The sequence below is a fragment of the Ochlerotatus camptorhynchus genome, unplaced genomic scaffold (assembly GCF_037179485.1).
Source record: "Ochlerotatus camptorhynchus isolate MF236.1 unplaced genomic scaffold, CSIRO-AGI_Acam_v1.1 ptg000094l, whole genome shotgun sequence".
Lineage (NCBI taxonomy): Eukaryota > Metazoa > Arthropoda > Insecta > Diptera > Culicidae > Ochlerotatus > Ochlerotatus camptorhynchus.
This window is the reverse complement of record NW_027040584.1, coordinates 3272315-3299375: the sequence shown is the minus strand read 5'-3', so window position 1 is coordinate 3299375 and position 27061 is coordinate 3272315. Positions and strand designations below refer to the sequence as shown.

The following is a 27061-nucleotide window of genomic DNA, read 5'->3' as shown; positions in this document are numbered from 1 at the left end:
CAGGAACTTTGCTGGACGGGACAAAAGGTATGGAAAAGCGGACATCGAGCGGCTACTTTCTACCAGCGCTGTGGCACCACCAACGAGCTGGGAACCGACTTTGTAGTGCTGGGTTAAATGCGTCAACGCGTGATTGGTTGGCAGCCGATCAACGCGAGGATGTGCAAGTTGAGGATTAAGGGCCGTTTCTCCAACTACAGCATCATCAACGTCCACTGCCCACACGAAGGGAGACCCCACGACGAGAAAGAAGCGTTCTATGCGCAACTGGAGCAGGTGTACGAAGGCTGTTCGCAACGGGACGTCAAAATCGTCATCGGCGTCATGAACGCTCAGGTAGGATGGGCGGCAATGTATAGACCGGCAATCGGGCCAAACAGCCTGCAGGCCGTATCGAACGACAACGGCCAACGATACGTGAAATTTGCAGCCTCTCGGGGTATGGTAGTTCGAAGTACCTTTTTCCCCCGCAAGGATATCCACAAAGCCACCTGGAGATCACCTGACCAACACACAGAAAACCAAATCGATCACGTTCTAATCGACAGGGAATTCTTCTCCGACTTTATCAACGTCCGCACGTACCACAGTGCGAACATAGATTAGGACCACTACCTAGTTGCAGTATGCATGCGCTCAAAACTCTCGACGGTGCATAACACCCGTCGAAGTCGAACGCCGCGACCCAACATTGAGCAACTACGGGACGCCAGAGTTGCCCAGGATTACGCGCAGCAGCTGGAAGAGCAGCTTGGCGCAGCTTCTCTTGAAGATGGCTGGATGGATATCCATTCCGCCATAGGTAGTACTGCTGCAGCGGCACTAGGTACTGCAATCCCGAACCGAAGAAATGACTGGTTTGACGGCGAATGCAAACTGTTAGTAGAGGAGAAGAATGCAGTACGGGCGAGAATGTTGCAACACGATATTGAATGTGGAGCGATACAGACAAGCGCGGAACAGACAAAACTTGGTTTTCCGAAGCGTCAACAGGAAGACCGAGATCGCGAGGCGATGGAAAATCCTTACCGCGTAAACGACACACGGAAGTTCTACGAGAAGCTAAATATGTGCAAGGACTTGGACGGTAACCTTCTCACGAACGAGTGTGAGGTGATTGAGAGGTGGAAGCAGTACTATGACGAGCACCTCAACGGTGAAGCAGCAGAAAACGAAGGTGGCACGGCAACAGACCTTGGAGCACGCGCAGAAGACGACAGGCTACCGGCCCCTGATCTTCAAGAAGTTGAGGAGGAGATCGGTCGGCTGAAGAACAACAAAGCAACTGGTGTAGATCAACTACCATGTGAGCTATTAAAATACGGTGGTGAAGCACTGGCTAGAACGCTGCGCTGGGTAATTGCCAAGATTTGGGAGGAGGAGATATTACCGGAGGAGTGGATGGAAGTTGTCGTATGCCCAATCTACAAAAAGGGCGACAAGTTGGATTGCTGCAACTACCGCGCGATCACACTGCTGAGTGCCGCCTACAAGGTACTCTCCCAAATTCTGTGCCGCCGTCTGTCACCATTTGCAAGAGAGTTCGGGGGGCAATACCAGGTGGGATTCATGGGTGCCCGCGCTACCACGGACCAAATTTTCGCGATTTGGCAGGTTCTGTAGAAATGCCGCGAATACAACGTGCCCACACATCATTTGTTCATCGATTTCAAATCCGCATACGACACAATCGATCGAAATCAGCGGTTGGATCGAGTGATGTGCGTTGTTCGAGTATCGGGGACACTCTCGAGTCCCTTTGAATCTCGAAGGAGGTTACGGCAAGGTGATGGACTTTCGTGTCTGCTATTCAACATCGCGTTAGAAGGTGTGATCAGAAGAGCTGGGATTGTTACCGATCAATCACCGCCAACAATGGATTTGAAGTCGATTGGCTATGTACAGTTTTTGTGAATATGATATTTAACTGTAGGTAGCTAGTTTAGTTATAAATTCAAAACTTTAAGGTAGGCTCATCGGATAGTTAAGTTTCTGTGTTTAGTATTATATTATTTTTGCCAGTTTATCTTGGTTTTGTTTGTTAATTTATGTTTAACATAAATATTTAAACCCAGTTAATTAGTTGACCAGCAAATGTATATAATTATTTGTAAGGCTTCGCATGTAGTCATAAGCATTAAGTATAAAAAATAACAAGCATAAACCGCGCTTGCGTCATTTGTCGTTTGTGCTCCCTGTAAATAAAAACAAAATACGGCAAAGTCCGCACTAAATTTTAAACCAAAAAACACTACTAATCAACCCACCGTGCGCAAACGCAAAGCACAGTTTACATCTCCAACGGGCGAAATGGGAACGTTTGTCTATTTCCACCCTGTCAACGAGAGAGTGAGAGAGAAAGAGGGAGAGAGTGAAACGAGAGAAAGAAGGAGATATGGCCTAGGAAAAGCGCAGGGCGACAAGAAAGGACGCGACGATCAACCGAAGTAGACGCTTTTTGAGAAGTCCTGAAAAGAAAATTTTATTAGTTGGAAAAAAAACGTCCGGGTGGTGTGTTCGGAGTCTCGGAGAGATATTGACGTGGGAGTGTCCGGAAAAAGGCCAACGGGTCGTGACGGCCGAATCAGGTTCATGGAGCCGGGAGATTTGTGCAAAGCCCAGATCGGGTTGAAAGTGTACCACGCGGGAAGTGCCAGTGCAGTGTAGCCGCAAGCCTCTGTCGACCGAAGCAACCTGTTGGAAGAGCCAGTGACGCCCAGAACTTTGTCTGGCCGAAAAAGACCACGTGGGAATATCGGGACCGTGGCTGAACGTACCTCCCAGACGGAAAGCAGATCGATCGGAGAAGTCGAGATTGATGTTGACGTTCCTTTCCCGTACCACGTGGGAACTCCAATCTCGAAGAGCCTCGACATCGACGGACGGGTCACAGGACCTTGGTTAAGGTCAAGCAAGTCTCCTTTTCCGGGAATCGACGCCCTCCTGGTCATCCGTTCGGATTCAACCCCAAGTGCAGGTAGCCTGCCGAGTCCCGCTTGCCAGTGCTTGGAACCGATGTGTCCCCCCCCCCTTCGTGAGTACCCCTCCAACAAGCAAGCCGGATCAGGTATGTCAGCAGAAACACTCTCTCTCGCACTTCAAGCATGTGAAGGGCCCCACCAGCAGCTGAACCGATACCTTCTCCCTAAAATTCCCTCCTTCCCTCGCCCCTTATATGTCCTGAATAAAATGTTAAAATAAATTTGTGATGTTTATTCTTAAATACTAGAGCCTTAGGTTTGCATGCGAGTCCTCTTCTAGTCGTGATTGATTTGGTTGGTTGTCCGCTTTGTTTGCCTGAAGTACGTGGGAAGCCGACCCAGGATTAAGAGTAACCCTGAGCTAGCCGTTACTTACAGGATAGACACGAGTGGCACGATCTTCAGGAAGTCCATCCAGCTTCTTGGCTTCGCCGATGACATTGACATTATGGCACGGAACTTTGAGATGATGGCGGAATCGTACATTCACTGAAGGCTGAAGCTAGGCGGATTGGACTTGCCATCAACGCATCAAAGACAAAATACATGAAAGGAAGAGGTTCTAGGGAAGACAATGTTAGCCTCCCACCCCGAGTTCAGATTGACGGTGACGAAATCGAGGAGGTCAATGAGCTCGTGTATTTGGGCTCACTGGTGACCGCCAGTGAAATTCAAAGACGTATTATTACAGGGAATCGTGCCTACTTTGGACTCCGGAGGACGCTCCGGTCGAATAAAATTCGCCGCCGCACGAAGTTGAGGTTCTTCAAGATGCTGATTAGACCGGGGGGAGTTGGAGGCGAACCAGCCCAAGGCTGAAAGCCTCCATAATAAAGATAAATTAATTAATTAATTAGACCGGTGGTCCTCTAAAGCCACAAGACCTGGACTATGCTCGATGATGTTTTCGAACGGAAGGTGCTGCGTACCATCGACGGTGGAGTGCAGATGGATGACGGAACGTGGAGGAGGCGAATGAACTGCGAATTGCACCAGCTGCTAGGAGAATCATCCATCGTCCACATTGCAAAAATTGGGCGACTACGGTGGGCTGGGCACGTTGTAAGAATGCCGCACTACGACCAAGTGAAAATGGTTCTAGAAAGCGACCCAACAGGAACAAGAAGAAGAGGCGCGCAGCGGGCAAGGTGGATTGACCAAGTAGAAGGCAATCTGCGGACTCTTCGCAGACTACGAGGCTGGCGAAGTGTGGCCATGGATCGAGTAGAGTGGAGACGACTTCTTCGGACAGCAGAGGACAACAAGGCCTTAGCCTGATTGGTAAGTTAAGGAAAATTTGTTTCATTGAATTACCGTTTGTAGTTTATTTTTCATCGCCATCCAAAATAAGTCCATTTCTGTTAATGCATACGTTAGTATCCAGTCTCAAACAGGGGCACAATCATAAAAGTCCGGAGTGTTTTGAGATTTGGGCGTAATTGCTTTTGTAAACAAACGCTTCAATTGACTATTTCTCGCGAGTAAAAGCTCTCTCCACCATTGGTGTGTACATTTTCCCATCGGCCGAGCAGGTAAACATAACCGTTATGTTATTCTTCGCAGGACCACGATCAACTTTGTAGACAATTCTTTCACCTCGCATGGCGATCACCTTATCCAGAGCTGGTTCGAGATAGAAACTTGATTCATCGCCATTCAAGACACACTTTGCAGTTCGTAGAATTTCTACAAGGTCCTCTTCCAGCAAAATGACATAGACTTCCCGGAACCACGTCCTTATGTGTTGCTCACCAACATTGGCACTCGCGTTAGTGACACCTTCCGGCTTCCGTATTGCAAGCTCCTTGTGTCGGTTCTGGAAACTTTTAAGCCACGAGCTACCTACAAAGCAATGAAATGAATGAGATTTATTATACTTAGATAGGGGAAATGGATGTAATGTCGACCTGAATGCCCCTAATTTGGGCCCATTCAGCAATCGACTACTTTTTCAATAGCTACCAAAAATATCCATTAGTACCGTTTCAATGATGCGTTCATCTAGATACAATTGATAAATATCAGATTTTTAGCGATGGGCCCATTCTTAGATCCATCGGCCAACATTAGAGCCATTTCCCCTACTAGATGGTTCGATTGAATTTTCATACTTGGCTTGCCCGTTCTGAAGCAGCCTCTTTCGGGATTCTTCTCGATGAAACTCATTATGGGTGAAGATGCTATTTTCAAATAACAGACTAGAGTGGTAATTTTTATACGATAGATGAGGAGATGAAAGTATATTGTTGATAGTTCCGTTAGAGTACGGCAGTGTGAAATTGTATATATGTAGAGAGTAGAAAGCGAGCAAGGACAACTTTTTATGAAGGTACAAATCGGTTTGATCATCTCTCTTTACCAAACTCCCCCGTTGAAGAGGGATGGTGAGGGGTATTTTAATGTTAATGTGATTGTGGACCAAAATACATCCGTTACCCTATAAATCACCCATGAAAACATGTCTGTGATAGTACTATCTTAAACGTGGCACTTGTTTGTTCAGACGCACTCTCAGAAGCTCCGGGATCGTAGACCTTTTTCATATGTTTATGTTTCAGGCACTATGTCTTATTTTCTCAAGATCCATAAATAAGATCAAATTATATTCGGAATACGATCCATTTTGTTTCTGCATCCTAAACAATCGAACGGTTACCCGTTCTATGCTCATTTTCAATGCCCTATGAAATGAACTGTGAATGAAACATCGAAGAGTTACGTTGAGCTTCGCGGGCCAAAAAAACCGGTCGTGATTCCAAGCTCCTATCACAAAACGAGAAGAGCGTAATTCATTCGCAATCGCTCTTTTTGCTCTTTTAGTACGAGAGGATCAGCATAGCGGTGAACACTGACCTAGGCGGCAAATTAATCCCTCCCTCTAGGAACTAGATCTACTGATGGCCGGTTTAACAGTCGCGTTTCAACATTTACCCCAAACGGATCACATCGTCGCTACCATGTGTCCATTGAAAAACGTTTACACCTTCTACGATCCATCCACCAAGATTTGGAGCGGCCTACCGAGGAAACCGATCTTCAATCCCCAGCAGGGCATAGGTGATCTGATTCTGCAGATTCTGGAACGAAATGCCGACAAGGTGGTGCAAATCAGTGCCGATAGCGGTGTGGAAGTGACTGGCGCTGAAATGCGTCTCCGAACGATCCGTATCGCACAGAATCTGATCCGAATGGGCTACGGCAGCGGAAGGCATTCGGAGGACATTTTCACCATGATCGTTCGAAACGGGGAATACACGGCTCCAGTGTTGTTTGCTTGTTTCGCTCTGGGTATTCCTGTGAATACGTTGGATCCTTCGTTTCAGCGGGATGATTTGAGTCACATGTTGGAGACAGTGCAGCCAAAGCTGGTTTTCTGCGAAAGTGAGATATTGGAAGAACTGATTGCTGCCTGTGATTTAGCGAACGTGTCACCGAAGATCATTGTGACGGAGGATCACATCGATGGGTACGATCACGTGAAAAGTCTACTGGAATCGACTGGTAACGAAGCAGCTTTTGTGTAAGTTTATTGCATGTTGATCATGATTAACAATCTCAAGAAAACCTTTTCTCTTCCAGTTCGGTCCCGATCGCAAACCCCACTGTGCAACTCGCGGTCTTGCTGTGCTCCTCCGGCACAACGGGTCGTTCGAAAGCCGTCTGCCTATCACACTCGATCTGCATTGCCCACTTGGCAAACTTCTTCCAGTGTAATCCCAGCGATAGGACCCTGGCCTTCAGTACACTCTATTGGCTGTCCGGGATGTTCACTCTTCTGACCAGTACGGCTTGGGGTGCCACCCGGATCATCACCCGGCAAACCTATGACGCCGAACTGACACTGGAGATTATCGAACGCTTCCGAGTATCGGCTGTCGTTCTTCCATCTTCGCAAGCGCTAGGCGTCGTCAACAGTCCAAACGCAAATGTCAAAGCCCTTCGTAGCCTCCGCTTTTCATTCACCGGTGGTAGTATGATTCCGGTTTCGTTGAAACGATCCTTCGAGCAGCTGATCCCCGGAAGGTTTCTGGAGGTGGTGTATGGATTCTCGGAAATTGCCTTAGCAGTGACGTTCACTAGGGAGGAATTCTATCGGGACGGTTCGGTTGGTTTCCCCGTAGCGGGGACGGAGTTCAAGATCGTTGATGACGACGGACAAGCGCTGGAGGTCGATCAAGAAGGCGAGATCCTCGTGAGGGCGGAGTACGTATTCGGGGGTTACTTTGGAAACGAGGATGCAACGAGGCAAATTCTGGACAGCGAAGGGTGGCTGCATTCCGGAGACATTGGCCGATTCGATGAGGACGGTTATCTGTACGTGGTGGACCGGAAGAAGGATATCATCAAATGCAGTGGCTTCCAAGTTTCACCTAGCGAAATAGAGAGTGTAATACAGGAAATGCCCGGAGTGGCCGCGGTATGTGTAGTGGGCATCCCAGCAGAAGTATTCGATCTGGCTACGGCGTTGGTAGTGAGGAAAGGTTCGGTTGAGTCTGAGGTACCGGATTCGGCCGAGATTGCCCGAAAGGTGGAAGAAGCGCTGCCTTGGTATAAGCACTTGAAGGGAGGAGTATATTTGACAAACGAGCTTCCGCTGACACCGTCGGGAAAGGTGATGAGACGATCGGTACGGGACATTGTTTTACGAATCAAGGACGGGAAGGGTAAAGAGAATTAAGAATATAACATATATATGTATACGATGTATATGATCCACGGTTCTCTAAAATAAAGAATATAAGCCTAGTTAAAACAGTAGACTGTGAAAGAAACTCTGAACTTCCTCGAAGTTCTCTTGACTTCCCTGAAATTTTCTTCTCAAAGTTCCCACCATTTTCCTGGAGCTAATAAAACTGCTTTGAAGTTCATTGAAGTTTTCAAAACTACTACACTGCGAATGAGAACAACCTAAATTTGAGTTTAGTTAACTCATATATCACATAAGGTGTCAATTTTCCTCATTTTCAGGCAGATTTTTGAGGAATCCTGATGAATGTGGGCGTCTTAGTGGAATACTTGTATAATTAGAGAGAGAAGGATTCGTATTTTCCATTTAATTCCACTACTTTATTTGCTTATCCTTGACAGATACGCGTATTTCGTCTACAATGTGCGGACTTCTTCAGTGTCTTGTACTAATACTCGTTGAAAAATGCACGTTGCTATGATAATAAAATGGTCACCGATTGCCTGCGAAATGCGCTTTCCCTAACACAGATTTCAAAATTGAATTCCATCCGGTCTCAATGAACGCTATTCATTCAATCACCACGTGTAGTACACAACGAAAGGCTCCCCGCAAGCAGCTAGTAGCTATCAAGGCTGCCCTCAACCGCTGATCAGATTCAGTTGCTCGTCGTGAGCCGCTGTAGGCCATCTATGCCGAGCGCGTCACCCTCGTTCCAAACAACATACAGCTCGTCAGCCTCATCCGTGCAACCAAAATTCTCGCAATTACCGAATACCGAAAAATTTTAGTAAGAAATTTCTTCAATCAATTACGCTTTTTTATTATCTATTGAATAAATCAAAAGTTCTGTGCGTTTTGTGCACAAAAATGTGTAATTTTGACAACAGAAAACGAGGCGTTTCCGTGATGAGAAAAGTGGTTTCTCTAACACAGTCGCCGAATATTGATACCAAGCACTGAGCAGGCCAGAATGTACCTATGTTTATGCCTTTTGATGCAAACTTTAAGCCGCTCCTATTAAGAGTATTATGCAATAAAATCTTGCCGAATCCTCTTAATAAAAGAGACTTAAAATTTCATTTCCGCACCGCTATCATCTCCAAGAACATCGAGGACAAATTTCCATAGCATTGTTTTAAACTAGCTTCCAAACTCCCTTTTTCCATCGGTCCTTTTCAGAACCACAAATGACTGATAAAGAGTAAGAGCTTGAATCCAAGCCATATCGTCCAGGATTGGCTTGTACTACATGGACATCGACCGAGTACCTCACAAACAGAACTCTCAAATTGCTTCCGAATTTCAACCTATCGAACTTTTTCACTGATAACGAGTTACAATTTAATATATGCGATACTTATGCTGTGACATCAAAACTACCTTTGGTAATATCTTGGATACAACCTCTTACTTTTTCTTTCATCTGAGTAGAAGTGACTCTCTCTCTCTCTGAGTTAGTCTCATCGGCCGTGTACTGATGTAGATGGATAATTTCAGCGCAGACACAGTTTTGCATTATCATCATCTGTTGGCATCGCAACAATAGCAATCTGCCCCAAACCAAATATCGGAGGGTAGGAGGGTACAATGTGCAAAAAAACTGAAGATATTTTTTTATATCAGCTTCGTCATGGTTTCATTTTAATCACCGTCATCTTTTCCCATCCTGTTATCATTTCAAATAGTGTGCATTAGGGTGGGTCTAGTTTGTATGGTGGATCGCAACCCCCTGTTCCCCACGGCTCTTCCGATGTGTATTGAGGTCCCCAAGAACGGTGCCAAATTTGAAAGAATTTGGCTATGATCTGGATTTGCGGGAGAATTTTAAATGTTGTCCTCGATCAATTTTGATATACACTGTATATGAGCTTGTAAGTACGTGTAGCGTAGAACACTTCGTCAAAAGTGAAAGATTAGTAACTTTTTGCACAAAGATCAAATCAGTGCCAACATTTCAAGGGGGCGTAATTGCATTTGTAAACAATGAATTTAGCCGTCAATTTCTTGCGAATAAAAACTCACTCATGAAAAATAATGACACCAACAGATAGAGGATTGTTTCCTCTACCAGCTAGCATTGTTATTTTGGAGGGGTGAGCTTTTAATCGCGAAAAATTGACGGCTAAAGCCATTGTTTACAAAAGCAATTACGCCCCTTTGAAATGTTGGCACTGAAATAGATTTACAGTCTTGGACAAAGTTGATTTCTATAGTATCCATGAAACTTGTGCAATATTTGGATTTTTGGTAAGCAAATGAATAAGCATCGTTCCGTTTCCCATACAAAATTTAAAATTCTTTCGCAAATGTAGATTGCAACCAAATTCGTTCAAATTTTGCACAGTTGTTGGGGACCTCAATAAGCATTAGAAGAGAAGTAGGGAGCAGGGGGTTGTAAAGTTGGCCCACCCTAGTGTGTATGTTTTGTCATGTGTGGAATTTAACCAGAACAGGGGTTTTCAGATTGTGCTTCGCCGAACATAGATATAAGCGGTGTTGCGAAAATCTCATGCTTGTGATATACGCCTACGAGTTTTGCCTTGAAAATTTCAACTCCGCAAATCAACTCAAATTTGAGTTCCGTTGACTCAAATTCGCTAAAACCACGGGTATTCATAGACTGAAGACAATTTTCCTGACTAAATTTCACTCATATTCGAGCAAAAATCATGCTCGAATAGTCAATGAGTAACCGTGCGGCTTAAGCGAATTTGAGTGATCGGAACTCAAATTCAAGTTGAATTCTGAGGCCATGTGGACATCCCATGAATTGTAGTTTGAGCAGTTGTGACTTTTGGGTTGGATAGAATCAATGCTTGGCGTTGTTAGTGTTAATGCGCGAAAATGCATGAGAATATCAAACAAGAGATGTCCGGATTGATTCTTAGGGCGCATCTGCTTTTGTAAACAATGACTTCAATCGCGAATAAAAGCTCAATCTCTCAAACAAACTATGTACGCATTTCGCGCCAAATCGTATAAGAGCTGGCAACACCCTCTCAGATTTCAATTAAACTTTCTGGATGTGTAGAGCTTTACTTTGCCACTTAGTTTTTCCAAAATGTATCTACACATCAAAAAAATATGAATTTTAATGTTCCATGCATGCCAAAATTGAAGCATGTAAACTTCCTTTTTACGTAAACTACCAACTTGCAAGAAATATTGCTTACAAAGATGGATGGTTGCGTACAATATTTGGAATATTTCATTAAATGACTGATAAATTTACACGATCTGTAATGTGAATTTGTATGAAATGTGACGCTCCATTTATGTGCATCATAGTGACAGAAATTTTACACTACTTTTTCGAACTGTGTAGATTATCATTTGAGAAGGGCGTTTCTGTGTTTGTAGTGTTTTCTGTGTATTTTGTCTGTGCGATATTCAATATCGGTTCAAGGGTACATCGTTTTGCGCTCCCACTGGCAGGATCGCGTGTTCTTTGATATTGTCTCCTACGGACATTTTTAAGAGGGATCAAGAGCTGAAGATCGTCGTCTATTATAATTTAATAGAACTTAACCTCGCATTTTGGTACTGAGGCAGCTCTTGCTTGAACTATAGAAGTATAGTAAGAGATTCAAGAGCATAATTAATTACATCTTTGGTTAGCAAAGGAATGTTTTGGTCGAAGCTATATTCCATAAATGATCGATATTGCTCCCAATCAGCTCTATGGTAATTGAAAGTAGAGCTGTTGGGATTAGAAATTATTTCTTGGGATATTTCAAAAGTTACTGGAAGGTGATCAGAACCGAACTCAGCATGGGTAACCAATTGGCTACAAAATTGACATGAATCAGTTAAGACCAAATCAATAGTTGAGGGATTTCTTGCTGAAAAAGCATGTTGAATAGTGTAATAACGTGTAGGACAATCTTCAAACAGAATGTTACCATTGCAATTGCTTTGAGCATTATTCCATGAGCTTTGAGCATTATTCCATGTTTTGCATTAAAATCACCAATAATGAAGAATTTTGACCTATGGCGGGTAAGTTTCTGAAGGTCACCCTTGAGAAAATTCTTTTGCTGGCCTACGCATTGGAATGGCAAATAGGCAGCTATAAACGTAAATTGTCCAAATTTTGTCTAGTCCTTTCATGACAATCTTGAACAAACGTTCGGTTTTGGTGCCGTAAATAAAAAAAAATATGCTGCTTCTCAGTAAGATTCTTGAGAAGACATTTGAATCCGTCGGATGTTTCAGTCACCCCGACGTCCAATTCGCAATGAAATCTTAAATTTCACGAAGTTCAAAAGAAGAGCATGGAAATCGGAAGTGGTTATCACAGTAGGGGGAATCTTTTCCTTCTTGGAATTAAGCCGGGTGTACTAGAATTTTTCCTGGACGATGGATCATTCTCATTATCCGTGAGCAAATCAAATTGATTGCTAAAATTAATTTCATCAGATGGAGGATCAGGAGATTGTCCTTTTCTTTTGCGCTTAGGCGCCTTGGCGTGGCAGAAAAACTTTTATCCAAATCGACTTTCAAGCAGATTACTATAAGAATCTGAAGGATCGAAGAGTAATCGCCTAACTTTAGGTATATTCCCAGCAAGGAATTATGTGTCGTATGAAACGCACTACCTTACTAGGAGATGAACACCATATTTCAAAGGGCTGTAGTAGTCCCTTGTCAAAGAACTTTACCCTTCTGTTAAGAAATGCTGCACAGTTGCACAATAAATGTTCGGAGATTTCTGTTTCCTCGTTACAAAACCGGCAAATATCATCTTCAAATTTTTTAATAAGTCTTAGATGATATTTGGCTGTGCAGTGCCCTGTAATTAGTCCTATGTAAGTACATAGGTCTTTCTTTGATAGACTAAAGAGTATTTGTGTGTTTGATGCATTTGGCATCACAAACTTTCTTGATTGTCGGACTGTAATCATCTTTTTCCAGTTCCATAATTCCATCATGATGGAGCTTGGAGAGGTCCTAGAAATTGTTTAGATGATCCTTGTCTGGCTAGTTCATCAACCTTTTCATTACCTTCTACTCCAAAATGTGTCCTGGCACCCAGTAGAGATTTATTGTGTTGTTATTAGACAACTGTTGAAGTAACTGAATGCATTCCCATACTGGCTATCAGAAGTGCATTCTAGTATGGCTTGAATTTCAGCCTGAAAAACGGTTGGCCATCCACCCATAGAAACTGAAATATTAACACCAGGACCTGTCACACCAGCTCCCACTTTATCATTTTGTTTTGATCCATCAGTAAAGAATACAACTGATCTTGAGTGGATTTGCACTCCAGAGAGAGCGGTCTGTCTCCATCTAATCATTACTGACTGTAACTAATGGATTGATTCGTATTTGTTTTGATATATGTAGGTGTCCCTTAATGTTCCCTTCAAACAAGGTTTTATTTCGCTTAAGTCTTAGTGCGCTCTTTTCAGCATCTAATTGTACACATAGGTGTAGTGGAAGAAGATTTAGTATCGCATCTAATAGTACGTTCAGACTACAGAGTTATAACATGTTATAGCGCTATCTTGATGGTGGTTTCTGTGTTGGAATTAGTTGACAACCGTTATAACATGTTATAACTCTCCAGTCTGGACAGCGTTTAACACTGAGATTATTATTCCATCAGATTTCATAGAAATATCGTATAAGATATTTCTATGAGATCTGATGGAATAATAATCTCAGTGTGTGGTTTTTTGCGACAAGATTTTATGTTGGATTTCATACGATCGGACTATGAAAAACTGTCAGATGTTTTCAACCAGCCATCGCTAACGCTAACAACCCAATTTCATTACTTCATTATGATGGCTACCAAGCCTTTGGGGATTTTCCTTATTAGAGAGTTGAATAGATTTTTCTCCTTTAGTTTACTTAAATCTTTGGTTTTAATTAGTTAGGTAGGTTCCGATTCAACACATTGTAGTTTCATTTTAATACCTGTGATCTTGACTTTTATACCTAGGGGATGAGTACTTAAGGGGGTTAGATTTTGAATAGTTCTTTAGTGGGAATGACACTGATGAAGACTGCACATTGTAGTTGAAATACGTATCTGTCATGGATACTAAAATTAATTAAGTGGAATTAAATGGAAGATAACCTTTTTTTGCTGTTTTATTTAAGCATTCCGCTAACAACCCAATTTCATTACTTCACAGGGATAATATGTGTTTTTTGAGGATTTATGCTCAATCCTTCTGACTTGCACCACGCAATGGTGTAATTTATGGATTGTTGCATCCTGTTTGTAATGACATCGTCATATTTTTCCCGAACAATTATTTTACAATATGTTATATATCTACAAACCCAATTATCTCAAAACCCTGTGATTCTAGATTTGTTGTTTGTTGTCGTCTACTACTAATGATCACAGAAGTGGAGACAAAACACCCCCTTGTGGGCATCCTTTAACAGCTTTTACTGAAATAGATGAGCTGCCAAGCTCATCCGAAATTTCACGTTTTGAAAGCATTTCACTAATCCAGCTTATGATACGTATGTCAAAGCCACGCTTTGACATTGTCTTTGCCATAGAAGTGTGTGATGCGTTGTCAAATGCTCCCTCAATATCGAGAAATGTTGCAAGCAAAATTTTTGCTTCAAACGATTTTTCTATTTTTGATACAAGTGCAGGCGGGAATACAACAGGCGCGAATTTCGCGGATTTCGCGATTGTCGCGGATTTGAACTTTCAGTCGCGAAAATCGCGGAAACATAAAATAATGTGCTGTCACATAAATTGTGGAATTCATTGTAACCTTTCCGTCCCGGATTATTTTGCTGTCATCAATTTTGTTGTTCATTTGGCTCTCAATTTTTTACCGGTTCAAACTAAACACCCTGTAAATAATCGGGAAATGATTCAATTCCATTAGTCACACCGAATTTACACGGAAATTCCCTGAGGTCTGTCCAATGTGAGACATTTCCCTTTTTTTAATATGATCATAGCATTTTCCATTGTCAAATCATAAACGAATCGTATACATGCGAGTAATTGCCATGTATACTTGATATTCTAGGTTCTCCAAATCGTCCTGGAGTTTAGTTGATTTGTTCTACTATTTCAACCAAACCTGCAATAATGTCTGTAGTATCGAAATATGTCCAAATAGATTCAAAGTGTCTATGTGGATTGTACCCGACTGAAATCATTCTGTAGATCAGATTATTTTTCTACTAGATCACCCAAGACTTATTCAATATCTGTAATATCGAAATATGTCCAAACCAATTTGCAGTGTCTATGTGGATCATGCCAAATGTTCTAGGATTTCCAAATCGATATTTCGATACTACAGATATTATCGTAGTCTTTGTTGATCTAGTAAAACAAATCATCTGAACTGCAGGACGATTTGGAGAACCTAGATCATCTGGTATACGTGGAAATAATTAAAAATTATCCATATAGACACTATGAACATAGAGGTAACTCTAAGACTAGAAGGTCCCGAAATAACGTGCTCAACTTTTGGCTCAGCTCTGCTACTCTCTTCGGTCCCAAGCTAATCGATTCACCCCTCGAAACATAGAAAAAACCAATAACCCCTCATTTTATCTGTCAAACTTTCATAGCGAATCAAAACAAACATTGCGTAGTACTAGAATTTCGACTAGAATAGGGTACGTTAATCGTTTGCTTGGGACCAATAGGCTACTAAAGTGGTGAGCCAATTTAAAATCGTTAGTTTCATATTGATTGTTGCTATGAATCTGTTTGGACATAATTTGATGCTACAGACTTCATCCCAGTCATGGTTGATCTAGTAGAATAAATCATTTGAACTCCAGAACGATTTCTTCTTCTTCTTATTCGCATTTCAAGCTTATTGATTAGTGCATATTAGCTTATTGCGTGCTCTCAACTTAGTGTTCTAAATGCACTCCCAAAGTTATTTATTGAGAGCTTTTGATGCCAATAACAATGTATGAATTTGTATATTGTGTGGCTAACACAATTATACTCTATGCCCAGGGAAGTCGAGAAAATTTCCAGCCCGAAAGATTCCCTCGTCCGGACCGGGAATCGAACCCGCTTTCTCCGGCTTAGTAATACCATAGAGGTAACTCTAAGACTAGAAGGTCCCGAAATAACGTGCTCAACTTTTTGACTCAGCTCTGGTACTCTCTTCGGTCCCAAGCTAATCGATTCACCCCTCGAAACATAGGAAAAACCAATAACCCCTCATTTTATCTGTCAAACTTTCATAGCGAATCAAAACAAACATTGCGTAGTACTAGAATTTCGACTAGAATAGGGTACGTTAATCGTTTGCTTGGGACCAATAGGCTACTAAAGTGGTGAGCCAATTTAAAATCGTTAGTTTCGTATTGATTGTTGGTAATACCGTGCCTTTACTGACTAGGCTATGAGGCCCATCACGATTTCGAGTACTTAAAACATCTGATATACATGACAATATCTCATGCATGATCCACATAGACACTGTGCATCTGTCTGGAAATATTTCGATACTAAAGACATTGTCCCAATCTCGGTTGATCTAGTACATCAAATTATCTGAACTCCAGGACGATTTGAAGAACCTTGAACATCTGCATTACTCGGAAATAGATCATGCATGGTCCACTAGACTGATGCAAATTTTGACATTTTCGCTCCACAGTGCTCAAACGGTTCCAAATCGGGTCCTGATTAGTCTCCCAAAATTTGAACTCATTTGATAAGAAACTGACTTGGCACAAACCATTTGAAGTTTATATGGAAATTACTATAGGAAAACCAAATGTTTTGTTCATATCCATCTAACAATCGATCTATCGCTCTGCTTTAAAAAATGATAACTGAACTCGTAGGAAATTTTCTCGGCTACAACTTTATCCTGAACCACTTTTCAATATAATGTAAGCATCAAAAGTTATCAATAATTCAAGCCACTAATGTCTTACGATTATGCTCAATCAACTGTTCAGCAGGCAACATTGGTGTTTCTGGTGCTTGGAATAGAGCACAAAAATCATGGCTACTATGTCACCCTGCAAGATACAGTGTTGCTCACAAAACAGCTGCATGATCATGCCATAAGATTATCAATCTCTTAAACAATTAATAACTATTTTATTTGACGTTTGGCTCAACAACTATATTCTGTTAAGTTGAAGCTGAGAAAATTTTCCATAAGTATAGCTTTTGAATTTTTGAACAGTGCAATATGGAAAAAGGTAAGAAGACGATGAACAAAAAGTTTGGATTTCCCATAGTGATTTCCATATAAACTTCAAATGGTTTGTGCCAAGTTAGTTCCTTTTCAAATTAGTTCAAATTTTGAGAGACTAATCAGGACCCGATTTGGAACCTATTGAGCACTGTGGAGCGAAAATGTCAAAATTTGCATCAGTCTAATGGTCCACATATACACTTTGAATCTGATTGGACATATTTCGATACTACAGACATTATTGCAGTCTTGGTTGATCTAGTACAACAAATCAACTGATGTCCTGGACGATTTGGAAAACCTATAATTTCCGGTATACACAGTAATGAGTCGTACACGATCCACAAAAAGTGCTAGGTTCATATTAGAAATAAGAAAAATATCATGAAAATGTCTCACCATTGGGCAGAACCCTAGGAATATCCGTGTAAATACACAACCGCGACGTGACCAACAAGCGTGACTTATGAAACTTTGGTAATTTCTCGATTATGTGCTGGGTGTTTGGTTTGAATCGGAAAAAATTGAGAAAACTAGAGCCAAATTAACTACAACATTTAGGACAGCAAAATACGTCTCTGGTTACCCAAGTAACAATTTCCAGTTGAAGAAACGCTTTCGTTTTGATTTTGTTCAGCTGCATGTTGAATAATAATTGCACAATGTGTTCACCACAACTTTTATAAAACCCTTGTTTACACTGGTTTGGAGAACCTATATGTAGAGAATAAAAGTGAAAGAGACAAATAAATAAATATCTCCTGAAATAAAAATTGTTTTGAGACTTGAAAGATTTCGTATCCCTTGAATTCCACCTCGCTGAAAAAAAAGGGGATTTTAGCTTCATTTGGACGTTTAAAATCTCGATGTAGTAAAAATTATCTAAACTGGCGAATGGCAAAACAAAACAGCAGCAGCGAGTATGGTATAAAAGTAACTGTGCCATATTCCGTTGCTCATTCGATTGACTGACGACAAAGCGGACGGACGCAAACAGCAGCAAGCATCGCAGCAGCAAGCACAGCAGCAGCCACCTACATAAGGAGCAGTGCCACATTCCGTGGCTGACTCAGCAGTCGGACGACAAAGCGGACGGACGCAAACAGCAGCAAGCACCGCAGCAAGCACCTACATAAGGTACAGTGCCACATTACGTGGCTCACTCAGCAGTCGGACGACAAAGCGGACGGACGCAAACAGCAGCAAGCATCGCAGCAGCAAGCACAGCAGCAGCCACCTACATAAGGTGCAGTGCCACATTCCGTGGCTCACTCAGCAGTCGGACGACAAAGCGGACGGACGCAAACAGCAGCAAACACCGCAGCAAGCACAGCAGCAGCCACCTACATAAGGTACAGTGCCACATTACGTGGCTCACTGAGCAGTCAGACGACAAAGCGGACGGACGCAAACAGCAGCAAGCACAGCAGTAGCAGGCACCGCAGCAGCGAGCGAGACCTGATCATGGATCATCATATGTTCGTTAGGGCACCTGGCGAACAGACCACCGGAAATCACGACAATGGCGCAGCTGGTACTGGAACCGCTTCATCTCCCAATCTGTAAGTATAATTATAATCTCATAAGAGAAGTACAAACGGAACTGTAGTCGAGGCAGTATCCTGAAAACGCAATTGGCCTCTGATTGGCGAAGCAGAGTGTCCAAAGCAAAAAAAAAAACAAAAAAAAATAAGTAAACGGAACTGTAGTCGAGGCAGTATCCTGAAAACACAATTGGCCTCTGATTGGTGAAGCAGAGTGCCCAAAGCAAAAAAAAAAAAATAAACGGAACTGTAGTCGAGGCAGTATCCTAAAATGCAATTGACCTTAATTGCCGAAACATAATAAGTGAGATTGTGTCTTTCTTGTTACAGAGCGAAACCGAAATCAAAAAGCAAAATCTCAAAGAAGAGGCTATTGGAGGAACTGTTAGCAGTCAAAAATGAATTGGCTTCTATACGGTCCGAAAAAGACCAGTTACTTCACGCTATGGAAGTCAACAGTACGGAAAACGAACAAGCCAGATGCAATGCTATTTCTGACGATCATCAAGCACCAGGAAACGAGTCTCTAATTGCTACAATGAACCATATGTCCCTCGGTTCTTTTAATATTCCGGAATGCAAGCCATCAGAGGGTGAGACTGATATCGATAAGAAGGCCTACGAGCACTGGAAGGAAATGATTACAGCCTCGTTCAATCTAGTTCATGCCACCGATGAACATGCTAAGATGGACATCTTCAAAATTAAAGCTGGATCGAAACTAATGGAGGTGATGCAGGGAACATCGTCCACTACAGACATGCCGGATGAACGGAATCATCCATTCTCCAACACGATTGCACGATTGGATCGATATTTCGGGTCGAGGACTTATATCATCGGCCAACGAGGAAAGTTGATGAACACTGTGCAATTAAAAGGGGAGTCTAACATATGTTTCGTACGACGAGTGGCAGCCGCTGCTAAGTTATGCGACTACAAGAGCGAAGAAGAGATGGAGGCTGTAGTGCGTACCATTGTAAAGGGAACAACCGATAGTCGTGTGCGCATTCTAGCCCACCGCAACTGGGTCAACCAAGGTGATATGAATAGCTTGATCGCGATGGTCCGGGACCGAGAGATGGAGATTTTTAACGAGGAAGAGTATCAAAAACTAAACCGTCAAAACAGCGCAACAATAGCGGCATTATCACCAGCTACAGACCTCCAAGCTCAGTTTCGCCGTGGAATAGGACCAAGATTCCGGGGAACTCGACGAGGCAGAGGAGCGTATCATCGTGGACAATCAAATTTTCAAGGGTCATCTAGAAGCACTTGCTGGCGATGTGCCAGCATGTATCATGGACCTGCTGATTGCCCAAATCTGGAAAAGGTGTGCCACAATTGTAACCGCCGAGGCCATCTAGCTCGTACATGTTCAGCCCTGTCTCGTCAAGGAATGAGCCAGAAGCGAGCGCACGATGAACCGGGAGAGGAAGAGCCAAGGCCGAAGCTTGCAGCGATTATGCAAAACAGTGAAGACAACGAGAGCAAGGTACAAGACAATGTTAAACCAGAATAATTTGAAATATCTTCGAGGCTTTCTTATCTCACATTGAAATTGAATTTGAAATAAAGTTTGTTACTTATAATTTGACAAGGCGAATAAAATATTTGAAAGATGAAAATTTTGAGTAAAGCAATTTTTAAATTCTCTTTAAGAAGGTTTCCATATTTGGGGTCGCAGACGGCTTAATAAATAAGTTCGAATGGTTGTTAGGGTCGAGTGTCTTCTGAAAGAAGCGATTTTGGTTCGATGTCGCATCTTGCTGCAATCATACAAAAAAAAAAAAAAAAATTGACCCTTCATACCATGCTAACGAATGTGAGATAAGGGAGCTTTTAAGGAAGACTTTCAATGACCCAATTATAATTATCCTTACGTTTACAGGATCTTGCAGAAGATTATTATGAAACTTCTTCAACTACCAATTGTACTGACGAGCTACAATGCGCTGTACCTGTTTTCGATCCACCGACAGAAGAAGATGCTTATGTTGTTGGCCGAGTAGCCGGGAAATTTGTAATTTTTTTCATTGATTCCGGGGCTCAAGTGAATACTATTGAAAAGAGAATATGGGACAAGATTGCTCAAAATAAGTCCACCGTGTCTAAGCTGCATGACGTATGTTACTCATCGGATAAAACATTGCGTGCGTATGCTTCACCGGGAGAAATCAAAGTGACAGCAACCTTTTCGGCAAAACTGTATGTTTCTAAAGAGAGACCGGTCTATTTAGAAAAGTTTTACGTTGTTGAGGAGGCGCGATCGTTATTGAGCTTTAACACAGCAGCCCGATACAGCCTATTAGACTTGGGGCTAAGAGTTCCGATTGGTGGATACGGCAGCATATGGAAATGCGAGCTCGCTATGATGAACACAGTATCAGCTTCAGTCTCAGAGGAATTTCCGAAATTCAACGTTCCACCAGTACTACTGCGCTACAATATGGATTTGCCCCCAGCTAGAAATGTGTATACGCATATCCCGGCCGGTTTCAAAAGATTGACCCAGCAGAAACTCAGTGAGCTCTTGTCATCTGGAATCATTGAACCGGTTACGGAAGATATGGATAGATCTTTTTGTTCCTCTCTGCTAGTAGTACCGAAGGGAAAGAACGACATTCGCCTGGTCATCGATTTAAGAGGCCCGAACAAATGCATTTATAGGACGCCGTTTAAAATGCCGACTTTTGAATCCATACTAATGGAACTGCATGGGGCAAAATGGTTTTCAACCATAGATCTTAAAAGTGCATTCTTCCATGTCATCCTAGACGAGCGCTGTAGGCATTTGACAAACTTCTTCTCAGGCGATGCATTATACAGATGTCGTCGGCTACCTTTTGGCTTATGCAATGCTCCTGACATTTTTCAAGAGATTATGCAGTCCGTTGTACTGTCGGGATGCAAGGGCACAGTCAACTACTTGGATGATATCCTAGTGGTCGGCCAAACAAAGGAGGAGCATGATAGAAACCTAGCAGAAGTTTTAAAACATCTGGAAAATCACAACGTCAAACTAAATCAAAGTAAATGTGTATTTCACAAACAAGAAGTGACGTTTTTGGGCTTCAATTTGTCAGCTAACGGTTGGAGTATAGAGGACGAGAAAATTAAGGCTATCCAACATTTCCGTAGACCTGAAAATCAAGATGAAGTCAGGAGCTTCTTGGGTTTGATAAACTACATTGACAGATTCATTCATAACCGGGCAGACAAGACTTGGAGGTTAAGGGAGCTTGCGAGAGCGGAACGGTTCTACTGGTCTGAAGAGTTGGACCAGGAATTCGATTACTTAAGATGGGAAGCCTGGACGAAGGTCAAAACCTTGGGCTATTACTGTCAGACTGATGAAACCGAACTCTACGTGGATGCTTCACCACATGGTTTAGGTGCTGTTTTGGTCCAATTTAATAGCGATTCTAAGCCAAGAGTCATTGCGTGTGCTTCAAAAGCATTATCTTCGGCCGAACAGAAATACCCACATACTCAAAAAGAGGCTTTGGCCATGGTTTGGGGTGTAGAAAGGTTCTCCAATTATCTAATGAGTACAACCTTTAAGATTAGATCAGATGCTAAATCCAACGAATTTATTTTTGGAGGCATGCATCGAATTGGAAAGAGGGCTGTTTCGCGGGCTGAGGCCTGGGCACTAAGATTGCAGACATATGATTTTTCGGTCGAGAGTGTTCCAGGTGACATGAACATTGCAGACACTCTCTCAAGATTAGTGATCGATAGCACACCAGCCGAATCATTCGACGACTCTTGCGAAGGACATTTATTATTCGTCTTTGACATGGGAAATATGAAGATGAATTGGAACGAAATCGAATTAGAAGCTGAGAACGACAAAGAACAGGCGGACATCAGAGAATCCCTTAAATCTGGTACATGGAATACAGAGTTGCGAGCCTACGAATGCCAAGCCAAGTATTTACGAGTACTGGGTGCCCTGATTTTCAAGGAGGATCGCGTAATATTGCCTATTAACTTGCGGACAAAAGCAATGGAACTAGCACATCAGGGTCATATGGGGACATCATCAATGAAACGAATCTTGCGTAACCACTTCTGGTGGCCTGGAATGAGCAAAGAGGTACAGAAGCATATAGAAAAATGCGAAACATGCCTTAGATTATCGAAGAAAAACACACCACTTCCTCTTACAAATAGAGAACTTCCACAAGGACCATGGGAAATCTTACAAATCGATTTTTTTACCGATAAAGATTTCGGCCATGGAGAGTTTTTGGTGGTTGTTGACACCTACTCCAGGTACATCCATGTCATTGAAGTAAAGAACATCGATGCCGAAACAACAAACTCCGCACTAGCAAAAATTTTTGAAGTGTGGGGTTATCCTATGGCAATACAGAGCGATAACGGACCACCTTTCCAGAGTGATAAGTTCGTTAAGATATGGGAAGACAGAGGCATCAAAATACGAAAGTCTATCCCGTTGAGTGCTCAATCGAACGGCGCGGTAGAAAGACAAAATATCGGAATCAAGCATGCTTTGGCAACCGCCAAATTGGACAATATCAACTGGAGAACAGCTTTGGAGAGGTATGTCCATGCGCATAACAAAGTTCGGCCACTATCACGCTTTGGAGTTACACCCTTTGAGTTATTGGTGGGATGGAAGTTCCGTGGGACATTCCCCAGCCTTTGGGAATCAAATTGTACTGAAATATTAGATCGTACTGATATTAAGGAGAAGGATGCAATTTCTAAACTTGAGAGTAAAAAATACGCAGACAGCCAAAGAAGAGCTAAAGATTCGAATATTCAAGTAGGGGATACAGTTTTAGTCGCAATTCCGAAGAAGCGTAAGTCGGACCCGGAATTTTCTGCTGAAAGATTCTCGATAATTGCAAGAGATGGAGCAAAAGTGATAATTCGGAGTAAAAGCGGGATTCAATACTCTCGTAACGTTCAGGAGGTTAAGAAGGTTCCAGAAGATCTACAAGAGCTTGCTGATAGAACGGTCAACAATGACACTGAATTGGGAATCACAAACACAGAAACAGAAAACCATGAAAGTGAAACTGGAATTGAACTTGAGGACACGTTAGATGAAAATATACAAGTGATGCAGCGTCCATCGCGAGCGACAAGAAAACCGAACAGATTCAAAGACATGATACTGTACAGCATTTTTGAATAACAAAAGATAATCAAACCACAGAAGAACACTCCAAAACGGATCTACATAGAAGAGAGCAACTGCAGAAGTCACACAGGAATCGAGCTTGACGGCATAATTTAACGAAACTAATGAATATTGTTACTACTACAAAGAAACTAAATAAAACAAAAACAAAAACAAACGATTATATTAAGACATTTTTTTTAATTCTTAATAAAAATAACAGAGTAGAGGACCGAGGTATTGTAGAGAATAAAAGTGAAAGAGACAAATAAATAAATATCTCCTGAAATGAAATTTAATTGTTTTCAGACTTGAAAGCTACAAAAAAAAAAAAAAAAAAAAAACGATTATATTAAGAAATTTTTTTTAAATAACAGAGTAGAGGACAGAGGTATTGTAGAGAATAAAAGTGAAAGAGACAAATAAATAAATATCTCCTGAAATAAAAATTGTTTTGAGACTTGAAAGATTTCGTATCCCTTGAATTCCACCTCGCTGAAAAAAAAGGGGATTTTAGCTTCATTTGGACGTTTAAAATCTCGATGTAGTAAAAATTATCTAAACTGGCGAATGGCAAAACAAAACAGCAGCAGCGAGTATGGTATAAAAGTAACTGTGCCATATTCCGTTGCTCATTCGATTGACTGACGACAAAGCGGACGGACGCAAACAGCAGCAAGCATCGCAGCAGCAAGCACAGCAGCAGCCACCTACATAAGGAGCAGTGCCACATTCCGTGGCTGACTCAGCAGTCGGACGACAAAGCGGACGGACTCTAACAGCAGCAAGCACCGCAGCAAGCACCTACATAAGGTACAGTGCCACATTACGTGGCTCACTCAGCAGTCGGACGACAAAGCGGACGGACGCTTACAGCAGCAAGCAGCAGCAGTAGCCACCTACATAAGGTGCAGAGCCACATTCCGTGGCTCACTGAGCAGTCAGACGACAAAGCGGACGGACGCAAACAGCAGCAAGCACAGCAGTAGCAGGCACCGCAGCAGCGAGCGAGACCTGATCATGGATCATCATATGTTCGTTAGGGCACCTGGCGAACAGACCACCGGAAATCACGACACTATACAACTGCAACACAAAGGTGTTGTCTAACGTATTCAGTAAAACGTTTACACAAAATCAATTTCTTGTTGAAGAAACGCTTCCATTGTGATTTTATTCAACTGCATGCTGAATAATAACTGTACAATTTGTTTATTACAACTTCTGTAAAACTCTTGTTTACACTGGTTTGGAGAACCTGTTCAACTACCCAACTAACATTTTCAGCTTTGTAAGCCAACTTTTCCAGCGTTGTGCTGTAAAGTAGCTGAAAAGAAGCTGCAGATACAGCTACGAGCAAAAGCTAGCAAAATAGTTTTGGAGAGCGTTTACTCAACTTTCTCACAACCATTATTCAATTTGTGAGTCGCACTGAATAACATCAGCCAATAAACGCTAATGTCACTTCTGTACACACACTAATCAACTTTCCACTTGTAGCTGCAAAACAAAGCTAAGAAAGTGAATATATTACTCATTTGATGGCTTCTACACAACCAACAACTCTTGCTGAATAACATAAACATCAAAAGTGCTTTTGCAACAACTAAAAATCCTGTACTCAGCTAATAAACTGTGTTAGAGCTACTTCGGAAGCATTTTCACAGTCAACTAGGTTTATTTTTAGACGTGTGCAGTTTTACAGCTTTTACTCTGCTCCTTTACAAAGCTGAAGTCACTAGTCGAGAAAAGTGATTTATGTGCAGTATTATAAAGCCTCTACTCAGCGATTTTGTTGTAGAAGGGGATGTTGATTTGTTTACATCAGTTCAAAGTGTTGACGTAGAACAGTTGGTAAAGTCAATGTTTGCCAATGCGGTCGTCTCGAGTTCGATGCCAGGTTCCGGTGCTGGGTAAAATAATTTGGTGATGACTTGTAACTAATTTCGATTAATTTGATTTGTGACAGCAAAATAAACTCAATAAATTCATCCATAAAAAAAAATCGTTAACAGTATTTAACCCGGCTTCAAGAGAAAGCTGTGTAGTGATTATTGGATAACCGGGAAAAGGTTGAATTAAGCGCCTTTCAAGTTGACACACAGCTAAACAGCAGGATAACAGCTGTATAGAAGCGTTAATGGATACTCAATAAGAGCTTGTCCCAACTGTTCCAACAACCATAATTAGCTGACTAAGTTCGCCAGATTTGCTTGTATGATGTTGAGTAAAGGTTTCCTCATATCGTATAACGTTTGAATACAGCTTGAGGCTGTATAAATAAAATGAGTAAAGCGTTTACATTGTGAAAATTGTTAGTTGGGGAGGAAACCTGAGAGGCGTTTGTTACACTCTTTTATGACTCCTAAATATTAATTGAACAGCAAGCGGTGAAAAGCGTTTATAACACTTTTCAATGACTCCTTAATAACCGGATAGAAGCAACTTTTATACAACGTTTATAGATACATATTTAAACTCAAGCTTTATTGTTTTGGTGAAAGCTCTAATACAACGTTTGTAGACACCTCCTAACAGCTGCTTCGAAATGTGTTAGAGATTGAACCTGAGAGGCGTTTGTTACACTCTTTTATGACTCCTAAATAATCACTATACAGCAAGCGGTGAAAAGCGTTTATAGCACTTTTTAATGACTCCTTAATAACCGTTGTGTAAGTATTCACAATATTCACAGATTAAAATTAGTTTAACAATTGTCGTGGTACGCCAAAATAATTGCTTGTACAGTTTTTATTAATTTAATTTATTTGTGCACATTGAAAAAATATGTAATTATGCCATAATTCACATTCTGTGATCATGGAGGAAGTAGTAACAAGCATCTGTTTAATCTTTGATTGATATTCTTTCAATTAATCTCTCTAATCATTAATTGAGAGAATTTATCTTGAAATGTTATCGTTGATTATATGATATATGTCTTAAATTAATGTTTGCATTTATTAATAACACCTATATATAATTTACATCTACTCCACCGAGGGTTTCTCGAAGCAAGATTCGAACTCATGATCCCGGATTGCCAGCCGCTTCTGTTTCCATCTGCTCTATTCTTGAATACATATTTTGATCATATGAGAGAAGTATATCAAGCTCATCTTGAGTGACTTCTCTTGCAGTCGAATAATCATTGCCTTATGGTTATATAAACATGCCTATCACTTGTGCTATTTTTAGCAACAAAATTGTGGTTGGTCGAACGTAAACAACACGCAGAAAAATGGATTTTTGTTTCAGGGCCTAATGTATTTTGTTATTGATTCAAACATATTGTATCACTATTTCAACGAAACATATTTTTGAATCAACAAAATGGTTTTTAGAATCAACAAACAGATTATTGACTCTACAACCGGTTTGTTGATTCGAAAATATTTTTCTTTGGATTAACCGAATAATATATTTGAATCAATACCAAAAATATATTAGGCCCTGAGCCAAAAATATATCCATTTGAATTTAAAAATCATTTCTCTGAGTGAATCATTTAAGAG

The 27061-nt window shown here is 41.6% G+C and overlaps 1 protein-coding gene across 1 annotated transcript; it reads left to right on the top strand.

Annotated features, from left to right (window-relative positions):
• The first annotated feature begins 5938 nt into the window (after positions 1–5938).
• Positions 5939–7659, top strand: LOC135698797 (probable 4-coumarate--CoA ligase 1). Its single transcript, XM_065218931.1, has 2 exons — positions 5939–6501; positions 6561–7659. Exons 1-2 carry the CDS (start codon positions 5939–5941, stop codon positions 7657–7659), a joined length of 1662 nt encoding a protein of 553 aa, XP_065075003.1.
• Positions 7660–27061: the final 19402 nt, after the last annotated feature.